At 39.3% G+C, this 12,343-nt stretch overlaps 1 protein-coding gene across 5 annotated transcripts in view; it reads right to left on the reverse strand.

Moving 5' to 3' along the window:
- Positions 1–12,343, reverse strand: part of ttll7 (tubulin tyrosine ligase-like family, member 7) — an 83,161-nt gene that overhangs the window by 30,249 nt on the left and 40,569 nt on the right. For all 5 annotated transcript variants that reach the window (XM_030082613.1, XM_030082611.1, XM_030082614.1 and 2 more), the window contains exons 10-13: positions 11,774–11,868; positions 9,590–9,737; positions 6,542–6,615; positions 3,301–3,436 (exon numbers count right to left, since the gene is read on the reverse strand). In XM_030082613.1, coding sequence (XP_029938473.1) covers positions 3,301–3,436; positions 6,542–6,615; positions 9,590–9,737; positions 11,774–11,868 — 453 coding nt within the window. The remainder of the gene's footprint in view (positions 1–3,300; positions 3,437–6,541; positions 6,616–9,589; positions 9,738–11,773; positions 11,869–12,343) is intronic.

A 12,343-nucleotide genomic window follows, 5' to 3' on the forward strand; every position in this document is an offset into this window, starting at 1 on the left:
CCTGCCGCCATCCCTGGAGAGATTGGCTAATTAATTCATTTTTTTTTACTGATAGAGTGATTACTCTCACGTTTGCAGGTTCAATATTTGTCGTCTGCCGTGTACCTTTGAATGTTTCTGTGGTCAGAATGCACTTATACTTGCTACACAGATCAAAAATCTGCGCCTAAGGTTAGTGAGCCATGGATGTGACATTAGGTCTCTGTTTACCCAGGGATGGCAATCGCAGCAACCTGTCCAGGGCGTTTCATGCTGGAATTGGCTCCAACCAACCACTGGACCACAGGGGTTATCCTTCACTCCCCAAGTGCAACAATGAGATTTGACCACTTTATCACGACTGTCACAGTTTGGAGAAGCTCTGGATGAGTCCTTTAGCCATTACCATTTGGTCCTTGTAATATGTTTAAATAAATATGCTTTTTGTTCTTATCGCACATCAAACTGTGGAAAACTAAATTTGAATATTTATTCCTCACACCGTGATGAAGAAATATTCAGAGTTATCAACTTTGCCTGTCAGTGATGACATTGTTATGACTGATCCACTTGAATGGGAAATTCAATGACAAAAGCATTTTAGAAAAGTATTTGCAGTTTGTGGGTTGGTTCATTTTATTGACAGAACACAACAGGCCAACTGAGCACACACGCTTAACTTTTTTTTTGTATGATTGTTTTCAGAATCTGCGTGAAAAAAAAAATTCAAGAAACAGGAAAACAACTGAGCAGGCGGGAAAATTGTGATAGCCAACAACAACAAAACTAACCATTTGATCCATACTTGTCAACCTAACTGTAGTAGAAGTAGAGCAGGGGGTGATGCAAACCCTTTAAAAACTAGTGAAACCTCCAGGTGAGTTGTGTATAGCAAAGCAGCTGAAGTCAAGATGCTTCTCGGCAGTCAATCGGCATGTTATCACTCGGATTGCATCTTTCTGATAGCGTGACAACTCTCGACATTTTTCAGTAAGAGGTCATATGAAGCCAAGAACGTAGCTAAAAGAGGTCTTATTGGTGCTGTGCTTCTCAGAGTTGACATGTTTCTGTTATATTTGCAAATGGAATTTTGCAAACGAAAGCTCACTACCTAAATAAACAATTTGTACAGGTGCTTCTAAGAAAACATATCTGAAGTTTAAGGATAACTTTGAATTGGGAAGATTTATTTTTACCCTAAACATAGCTTACATGACTTCTTTGTAAGAGTACTGCACTAAAGTGTGTGTGTGTGTGTGTGTGTGTGTGTGTGTGTGTGTGTTCTTGTATTTCTATCCTTGTTGGGGCCAAATGTCCCCACAAGGATAGCAAAACGTGGAACGACGTGCCTTGTGGGGACCTTTTTCCGGTCCTAAGTAGGAGAAACAGTGTTTTCTTGACCATGTTGTTGTTACTGAAAAAAGTAAAAGTGCAAAAACATTTCTTTAGGGTTAGGCTTTGTTGTGGTGTGGGTTAGGGTTAGGGTAAGGGTTAGGGTTAGGGGCTAGACATGAATGGGAGTCAATGGAAGGTCCCCACAAGGATAGAAATACAAGACTGAGTGTGTGTGTGTGTGTGTGTGTGTGTGTGTGTGTGTGTGTGTGTGTGTGTGTGTGTGTGTGTGTGTGTGTGTGTGTGTGTAAATAGAGACAGATACAGAATTGTAAATACATTTGTCAATATAAATGCAGTACAGGAAATTTATACCAAAACAAATAAGTTCATCATAAGCAAGATTTAAATGCAAAACAAAAAAAAAAAAACAAAACCTCACGCTAAATCAAATAAAAAGCTTCTTACTGAGTGAAAATGTGTGTAGTGATCTTGGCAGTTTAAGACCGACATAGTGGTGGGAAAAAGAGAAAAAGCATTTGCATAAAAAGTATAATGTCTGGTGTGACCGTTGATTTATTCAGAAACATTCCTTCTTTATCATGAATGGCAAGATTGGCATCTAGCTCACTGACCCCCAATAATGGCAGTCCAGGAGTCAATCATGATTGTGGTATGAGATAAGAAATATTTCAACTACTTCATCCATCCTTACTTGGATCAAAGGACACACCTGCATGTGTTGTTAACTAAATTTTAAAAAAATCAGGTGTTTCAACTCTTCCTCATCTTTGATTGAAAACTCCATACGAAGTCATTCTCCACAGAGGTTCCAATCATGGAAATGCCCATAATAACTTTTTCAAAAGAAACCCTGAATGATGAGAATATGTTACACAAAAGATGCAATAGTTGCATATGACAGTACTTTGATATGAGTGTGTAATATTAATACCACTAATACTCGAGCCATTTTGTTATCTGCATGCATCTTCATCAGTAATTCTTGCCTCAGTTTGTTTGAATATTGAGGAAAAAAATCCACTCTGCCTTTATCTTTCATTGATGTGATGCACTTGAATAAATTAAGATTTTTTTTTTTTTTTTACCGTTCTCAGGTATTTAAAAGGTATCACACAAAGACCAAAAATTCTATTAGTATCTGACCGATTCTTGAGTGAAAATGTTCAACACTTACATGTTTCTCTTCTTCAGCTCTCTACATCATAAAGCTATGTGATATGGAAATCAAGTCATTTCATTTGCAAAGCCGTTTGTAGAAGTCTTATTCTATTTTACCTGAAAAGATCAGCTTACCGTCTATTACCTAAAAGCATTTGCATACACTAATTTCCAACCCTTGCAAAGCAGATATTGCTGAATATATGAACCCAAAGTGAAGCATGTAATTGTTTTAATTTATATGCATGTTACAATGTTTCCATTGTAATCAGAAAAAAATAACCTCTGTGTGTCCAGCAATTGTTTATCAAAAGTGAAGCTTCCTCGGCGCTAACTTTGACGTAGAGAAAGAATTTAAGAATAGATATGGAGAGAGAAGGAGTGTCCATAACTCAATAAATAAGAATGACATTGTTGTGTGGGATTTGATTTGCTTTCAAAAGCAAAATAGAGTACAGAGCACAAATTTTTTTTTTTGAGAAAACAGAGTGAATAAAAAGTCAGGCAGATAGCGAGGAGGAGAAGGGCATACCGTCAGATGTTCTAACATAAACCAAGGACTGCGGCACACTTTCCGCATTATTTGCGCAACCATTTTTGCCTCTGTGGACAGAATCGTAATAGAAATGCATGTGTGTTTTATTTCCTTTGGAATGTGCTCATCCACAAGTGTCTGCAACTGTGTACACGTTTTAATGTGAGTCTTTGCAGGTTAGCATGGTGTGTGTGTGTGTGTGTGTGTGTGTGTGTGTGTGTGTGTGTGTGTGTGTGTGTGTGTCCGTGACAGTCTGCCACTGACGTACGTGCCTTCATTCGTTTCAGAGGATTATTCATTTCCTTTTGAAGTGAGGCAGCTCGCCCGGCAAGGAAGGTCTGAAAGGCGGCTGAGAGCAGGCTTTCATACTTTTCCAACAGCAGCTTGTCGTCTGGGGGGTAAATACGTCTGTAGGCCACAGAGACAGTGAGAGAAAGGCAAGGAGAGTGAGGAAGGAGTAACGAAAAAAAGGAGAAAGAGAAGACAAAGACAAAATGTTATCAATACGGGGAGAAAGGAGAGGGGAAAAAAACAAATGAAGATATCGAGAGATAAAACGGAACGGAGATGTTGAGTGTGATGGTGTGGAAAAAAATGAGAGATTAGTTTGAAGCAAAGAGAGATGCAATGTGAAATTAGGAGCAATGAAAGAATTTGTGCTATGTTCCTCAACACCACTTATTTCCAAACAAAGCCTAATGAAGGATGGAGAAAAGATAGAGAGATGATAAAAATATAAGACACCACAGGCTCCGGGATGGAAAGACAGAAAGAAGAAAATAAGATGAGAAAAGAAAAGGCGAATGGACAGAATGCGGCACGGCAGGAAAGAGTTGTGGGTAGATAAAAACACCAGAAAGAGGGAACAAATTAAAGGGAAAAAATCATTTAAACCTGAATCATAAAATGGGGAGACAAATGAAAGGCTAGTGGAAAAATCGAGAGAACCTCTGTTTGTAAACTTTCCAAACTTGACTTGCATGTTTTGTTTTTTTCTTACCCGGTTAATTACATTGTTTATTGACTTTAAACATAATCATATAAAACATACTTCTATAAGAAAATGAAGCATTGGTACTCAATCGGAGCGGAAAAAAAGTTCAAAGAACTTATCAATTCCACTCCTAAGTAGCGGACTTGATAAGTGGAAGTTTCCAGATAATTTGTTTAGGTTTTTGTTTGTTAGTACTTTAATTTTCTGTTTGGAAGGTGGTTTGTTGAATTTTTCCTTTCCTATTATAAGATTTACAAAAAGTACAATCGGGTAGTGATCAGATAAATCAGATACTATGACACCAGAATCACAGAGTATTTTGAATGTTTGTCATCATATTATCAATACTGGTTTTGATATTCTTGTTTTTTTAAGTGCACATACTTATTGTGAGTAAGTAAGTATGAAGAATAGAGGGAATTTAGAAAGTCATCTTTTAATGTTATTGTCAATTGCTAAATTAATGTTGGTCACCAAAAATAAAGCAAGTTTTATTTGTATTATTTAGGAAGTTTAGTAATGTTTCCAGTTTGGTCAAAAAGTTCAAATTGGAATCTGGTGGTGTAAAACGCTTTTTACTTCAAGTGATCCATTCTAAGATGTGCTCCTTGGTGTTTCACACATCCTGCATCTGTGCCCTCAAGACTAAACTAACAGTGGTGTCAGTGTTTACCTTAGGCTCAAGGTAATTAGAACAGTGTATAAACATTGGCCTGGTTATCCACCAATGCATCTCTAAACTCTGCCATGTTATCACGATGGCCATCATATCAAAACAATGTTCAGCTTTTAATCAAAATAATGTCAGAGAGAAAAAAATATTTTGCTATTTGAAAAGACATTTAGAGCCAAACTGCTTCAATGATTCAACGGGATTTTAAATCATCTGACATATTTAAATAGCTTCTTATCTAAACAAAAAAATATGCAGCTAGATGAAGAGTCTGTAAAGCAGCAGTGAAAGCACTGAAAAAAGGGACTTTCATGAATAAGGACGAGAAATCTACTGAGCTAGTCTTATATTATATATGAGGTTGAATTATAGTTCAAGTGCAATGCAAAGTTCAACTGTTTTCACCATCAAGACATGAACTGCACCCCATCTATCATTTACAGTTGTGTGCTGTTGGTGTTTCATGTGCATGACTTCCAGCACATTCAATGTGTTAATTTAGTTACTGCAGTTCAGATCAAGACTGCTGAGACCTGAACCAAACACTTCAACGTCTTCCAATGGCACAATTCTTAATATTATTTTAGCTGGTATACTTTTCTGAGATGACTTTTGTTTGAGAGCGGGATAAATCATTTAGGCTGCAAAGCTTAACATCAAGATTTGATTTACTGTGCACTCTTTATGGAGTCCTCTCTGTATGAACAAGTTCATGGATAATTCATCCAAAAAAAAAAAAAATAAAAAAAAAAAGTGTTTGCATTCTGGATTCTGCATGTCTGAAATGAGTCTCAATGCAAATCGATTTTTAAATAGTACTTCTCTTTGTCCACAATATGTCTTTAGCTGTCCCCTGATCTCCAGTGCCGATATGTTGTCAAATGAACAACTACTGGCCGATGATTGCTATAATGTCACAGGTCCCTCATAGAGGTTCATTGAGCGAGCTGAATATAAGTAAGTTCATTACCCAAACTCATCTAATGAGAAGCAATGTGTTAATCAGACTTCAATGCTGAGCCATCACATCATTTGAATACTAAGAGGTCTATATTAGGCGTTCTCCAGACAGACCTCGGTCTGCCTGATTGACTGTCTGACTGCCCGTCGGAAAGGAGGAGAGAGGTGACAGCACTTCATGCAAGCCTGGATCAGCATTCTCACTAGCCAGTAAGTCAAGTGATGAGTCAAGAAGTCTTTCAGACAGACAGCTTGAACTGTGTGTGTGTGTGTGTGTGTGTGTGTGTGTGTGTGTGTGTGTGTGTGTGTGTGTGTGTGTGTGTGTGTGTGTGTGTGTGTGTGAAACATCAGGAGTGAAGGGACATAGAGGATAATACACACGTGTACAAGATGATAGAAGGAAACAAACAAGCAAAATTGACAGAATGAGTCTATTTTCTTCACAGATCCTACAGATGTATTTGAATAGACCGTTGAAAAATGAATTAATGGGCATTAAAAATCACAAGTGTCAAATTTTGAGTGCTGCTATCGAGAGAATCTGCCTTGTGTACGGTGACTTTTAGCATCTGACTTTTATCCCTACCAGAGAGTGCGTGAGTGGGCAAAAGAGAACATGGGAAATGTCATTCACCTGTCAAAGTATATATGCTAATTTAAGTTTAAAAAGGCAGCAAAGTTAAAGGTGTCTGCTAAAAAATGACAATGAAAAGCTTTTGATAACATCATCCATTTGGTCAATTTCCATCTCAACATTTTAATAAACATATTTAAATCTGCTGCTACATCATTTATTCTTCTGGGATCATCTTGCTTGGCAAATACATAAATATAAGTGGCTGACACAAACAAGGCACAGTATTTTTTTTTTATTATTATTTCTTACCTGTAGTTCCCTAGATGTTGCTTTTCATGTTCTTCCCTGGAAATCTGCTTACGAACCTGTGCCAATCGTTCTTTCTGAAAAAGAGATAAAATCATTGAGAAAAACTCAAATTCTCACAGCTGGTGATCAAGCTAAATATTTTACCAGAGTTCCTGAAGAGAAAGAATTTGAGCCTTGTGAAAAAACAGATGTAAGCGATAGAGTGCAAAAGGAACTTCACTCATCACTGACTGATAATTTATCCTGCTTACTCTACTATTAGTATATTACAAAGGTATTATTGTGGAGCTCAGTTGGAGCTCAGTAAAAAGGGAGGCGGAGGCCACTCGCTTACATGCATAGCAAAATCATTGAGTAATGAGTAACATGTAGCTTCAATAGACCAGAATCCAGCCTTGCACTTCACCCAGAACAGCACTCAAAGATGAGGTGGTGCGGTGCCCTTAAAAAAAAAAAAAAAAAAAAAAAAAAAAAAAAAAAAAGTGCCTCCACACCATCTTTCCCTATTCCACTGATTACTGCTGTGGCTAATCAAAAGCCTAATCAAACGAGGGTGGGAGACGTTGAAGTACTAGTAGCTGCCACTTTTTCCTATATAGATGAGAAAAGCTCCCCTGACTCCTTCATTTCACTTCAAGAAAAAACTAAATCATTGAATCCAAGTTTGTCTCAGAAAACTTTGAGTTTTTTTGACACAAAGGAAGAAGGGGGAGAAGCTGACTTTTTTGGCATGCACTTTTGTTGAAGCTTTAAGTTGTATTTAAAGTGTATAATACACTGGTGTATTAAACACTTAATTAGACTGTTTGTCCTGTCACAAATTTAATGTTTGTTTTCCTTGTAATTATTGGCGTGTTTACCAGAAGTCTCTTATGTGACATATGTCTAAACACATCTCTAATAAGCATCTTATCTTCATACTCTGGAGCAGATCCACTATTAGAGGTTTTTTGGCATGGCCAACAGAAATTTAAATACAACGAACAGAATGGAACAAAAGTATTTTATTAATCCCAGGAGTAAATTCTTTATTGCAGTGGTCCACACAGAAATAATACACGGTATAAATGGAATGGAGCTAACATATTAATTAAATATAATGAAAATTAGATAATATCAATAAGGGAATAAATGGATAAAGTGACAAATAGTTTAGTGTAGAAATAGAGAAGGCCATTACCATAAAAACACAACAAACACTGTGTACAAGGAGAGGTTATCGTCTTATTGCCACAGGAATGAAGGATCTGCTGTGACTCTGTCCTGCACTTTGTGTTCCTGCTGTTGACCAGGACATCATGGATGGGTGAGAAACATTGTTCAGGATAGACCTGTTTGAACAGGTGGCCTCAGAGAAGAGGATCCGGTCCAGAGTCCATGTCCACCCCCACCATGTCAATGACATTTCTTATGAGTCTGCTGAGCCGGTAGAGCCTGCTGCCCCAGCATGCAACAGCTAAAGAGGATAGCGTTTCCCACCACAGACTCAGGGAACACCTTCAGTATAGTGTGACAGCTGTTGAAGGATCTCAGCCGCCTCAAAGACTACAGATGGCCTTGGTCCATCCCATAAAGGGCTTTAGTGATCTTAATCAAGTCCCATTTGTAGAAAATGTACACCCCCAGGTATGTGTAACCCCTACAAAATATCCACACTGGCACCCTGACTGGAAACAGGACACAGACACTCTGTTCCTCCTCAGGATCTCTACAAGCTCCTTGGTCTTTGTCACATTGATCTGAGCATACTAAGCAAAAAGTTGTCCACAGGTGCTCTGTACTTGGTCTGATCACCTTCTGGAGATGATGAATCCTAGTGCAAGAGCTGAAGTCTGTGGTAAAGAGAGTGAAGACAAAGGGAGAGAGGACGTTCCCCCTGAGGGAACCCAGTGTTGCTGTCCTGTCTTCCTGACACACAGTTCTGCAGGCGTGTGCACTGCAGCCTGCCAGTCAAGAAGTCAACAATCCAGGATCCAGGACATGAGAGGGACATCCACCTGCATCGTCATCAGCTTCTCATCCAGCAGAGCCTGATGGTGTTGACGGAACTGGAGAAGTTAAATAAGACGACTCTCACAGGGCGGGCTGGACTGTCCAGGTGGGTGTTGATGAGCAGGAAGAGGAGGGCGTCCTCTGTCCCAAGTCTTGGCTGGTAGGAGAACTGGAGAGGGTCCAGGTGAGACTAGACAAGGGGCTGGAGCTGCTCCAGGTTGAGTCTCTCCAGGGTCTTCATGATGTGGGATGTTAGCACCACCGGTCTGTAGTCTTTAGATCCACAGGGACGTGGTGTCTTCTGCACAGGAATGATGCAGGACGTCTTCCACAGCACAGGGTCCATCTGGAGACTCAGACTCATGTGTCAAAACTATTCATCAGTTCATCAGCCCTCTTCACAGATCCGTTATATCCGTTATATACAGGTCTGTTTATATCCTGTCATGTTTGTCATGCTTCTCCAGACCTCTCTCACACTGTTCAGCTGGAGCTTCCCCTCCAGTTTCTTCCTATGTTCTCCTTAGCCTCCCGGATCTTTATCTTGAGCTTGTCCTGAATATTTCTCACCTCCTCCTTGTCACCTTTAAAGTACTCTTCTTTTTCTTGATTGGCCTTGATGTCTTCTATTATCCATGGCATGTTGTTAGCATATCAGAGGACAGTCAAGGCAGGGATGATGGAATCCTCACACTGTTGCACAACTTTTGTGTTGTTCCCAAGACTAGAATTGAATGTTTGGGTGGGTAAATAAATTAAATGAGTTTCGTTATCTCAGTCACATTTGAGGAGAACCACTGTGTAAAGATGATTAGCATCATACATGTTACACCTCCTTTTTGTGGTTCAGCAGCTTAATGTTTTCATCAGTAAATGTCACAAAAGAAGAAGCCATTAGCCAGTTGTGTGTGTGTGTGTGTGTGTGTGTGTGTGTGTGTGTGTGTGTGTGTGTGTGTGTGTGTGTGTGTGTGTGTGTGTGTGTGTGTGTGTGTGTGTGTGTGTGTGTGTGTGTGTGTGTGTGTAAATGATTCAAAATGAATGAAGCGTTTGCCTTACCAGTTCTTCTCTTCTTCGTTCTAATGTGTGACGTTGTTTTTCCCAGTCTGATGAGGCAGCTGAGAGCTTCTTCATGGAGCCATGCCCATAGAGCCGCCTCTGCGCTTCTGCTTTCTGCTGGGCCAGGTTGCGTTTCTTATCACTGGCTCTGAATCAACGTGAAATTAAAGTTGCAAGTTAAGATTTCCATTGCTCTGAATTGCTTAGAATGTTTTGTTAACACTAGTGCATGTGTGTGTGTGTGTGTATGTATATAAAATGAACAGTGCTTAGGCCCTGTTTACACAATGTTTCAAGTGACAACACATTGTTTTTGCCTTCTGCATTTACACAACAATGGCAAAAACATTGAAAACAATTCAGTTAGTATGCCAGGCCTAAAGGTGGAGTTGTTCATTCTTTGTGCATGAAACTACACACACGCCTGTAGAGAACAACAAGCTACACTAAGCTAAATGTTAACAATCAAGAGTACTCAACATCCCTGTGGATAGATGGTAAATTGGATGCCATTAGTGATGAATCTCAGCTATTAAACTACCAACATACACTAGAAAAGTAGCATATGGACTTGGAGCCATGGCACTCTAGAGGTTGCCATGTTTGCTGATGTTCCTCCACTTGCACATAAGCAGACAAACTATTTATCATGGTGATGGTGTGCATGCATTCCAGAAACGTTCTGGAAAGTTCTGTTTTCAAAAGGATGTGTTTTCAGTGACAATGACCACCATTGTTTTGTGTAAAGACCCAGAAAATGTGACAATACTTCCGTGTTTTCACTTATTTTCACTGTTATGTAAACGGAGCCTTAGAATACTGTAAAAATGTATATTACTGATCAAAAAGCTCAGACTTTCAAAGACAAAGAATGCTGTAAATTCAAATGAGGTCTGACAGCTTATCCCTCAATCAGGAACTAACACTAATTTGTCATTTGATCATCACATCAATGTAATTGAAAAAAAAAATCCTTTAAAGTATTAACATGGACAAACAAAAAGATTGACGCAAGATGTAAACACAGACTGAGATGAACAGACAGCTAATTCTGAAGAAGTGAGCCAATAGAGTTCGGGAAAGGGGCAATTCATTTTAGTCAATCACTGGCCCTTTAAATTGGATATTGAGTGCTGCTGGGGAGCTGAGGTTTATCAATGTCCATGCCCGGCCAGGTCTGAATTGGTCCCATTTGATACAGTTGGTGTTGTGAGCAGAGTCAAGAGCCAGCCCCACTTCAATACACCGCCAACCCCTCCTTACTGGGAAAACGAAGTCATGACTATATAAGGAAATAGTGATCAAAGTAGAGCTACAACCTCACTTGACCTCTGACATGAGCATAAGCAGTTTGTCGAGCATAAAGAGCTTCCTGCTGCCACTCAAGGCCTCCTACTATTTATCATGAAGAAAACAAATCTCTCCTTTTATTCTGTGAAAACAGAGCGAAAATCAACCAGGGTACAAATCATTTTGATAAGAGATTTTTTTTTTCCTTTTTTTTATCTGCCAGTCAAACAGGGGCAGGACGATGGATGAGTTTTTATGTGGGCTGGCTGCATAATGCATAACACTTGGCCAGAGTAGATATGCTGCTATGTGTAATTGCGCCATTGTGTCTGTTTGTGCAATTATGTGTTTGTGAGTGTGTGTGTGAGTGTGTGTAACTAGTCAAACCACAGCTATATTTAGAGCTGTAAGAGGACAAGCACACAGATAAAAAGAAGGGCAGTGATCCAGAGGTCGAGTGTGAAATGATCAATCAGACGGGCAGATTTACTGTAGCAGGGGGACAGAAAAGCGCATGCATGCAAACACACAGCATGTCTGACCGATGGGTGAACAAAACACAATGATGGCATAGCTTTGTCTTTGTGTCCACAAACAACACTTAAATTTATATATCTTTGAAGCTCAAAACACCTGTCAAGTTAAAACTAGTGCTACAAGCATTTAATCATTTTAAAACCAAACCGTGAACATGACTTAATAGCACTAAGTTGGTTTTCAATGTTACTAAACAAAAAAAATTATTTGAATTTTCATGTTTTCACTGTCCTTTAAAATATGTTGTCACATGAGCTTAGGATGATCACTTTGATGTTTGTACCCCTTGGAATAAACTGTTTGCATATGCCTGTATACACATTCTTATGTGTGCATGGCCACGGTGGAAAACAGTACCTAATGTTGAGGAGCTTCAGAGCATTGAGCAGTGCTCCTTTCTTCACATCATAATCAATCTTCTGATCGGTCCCAAAGCTCGGAGCGCGATTGATCTGCCCAGAGAACACAGAAGAGAAGAGAAACAAGAAAATTCAGAATTTTCCTCTGCTTTGTCTCTTTTTTTGTGAGTTTTCAGATCAGCAGAGAAAAATGCCCTGCAATTAAAGAAGTGAATTTAAAGCATCTTCATACAAAAAAGTAAACCGTTTACACGAGAAAAGGAAGAAAGAGGAAAAAAGATGCAATAAAGATGGCATGGAGACATGAATGGTGAGAGTTTTCTTCACTTTGAAGGACACTTTGTAGCTGTTAGCCTTTGCCCTAGCATAAATTCTGTCTGTCACATTGTCTTGCATATGTTTGTGCATGCAGAACAGCCTCGCTTTGTGTGTGTGTGTGTGTGTGTGTGTGTGTGTGTGTGTGTGTGTGTGTGTACACAAAAACAGATTGTGTAGGTTAAATGCTCACCACTAAAGTGACCCTGGTCCATGACTTCGCAACCTAAGTAGGATGGCTGCAGCCTGATAC

This window comes from Salarias fasciatus, chromosome 23, assembly GCF_902148845.1.
Source record: "Salarias fasciatus chromosome 23, fSalaFa1.1, whole genome shotgun sequence".
Lineage (NCBI taxonomy): Eukaryota > Metazoa > Chordata > Actinopteri > Blenniiformes > Blenniidae > Salarias > Salarias fasciatus.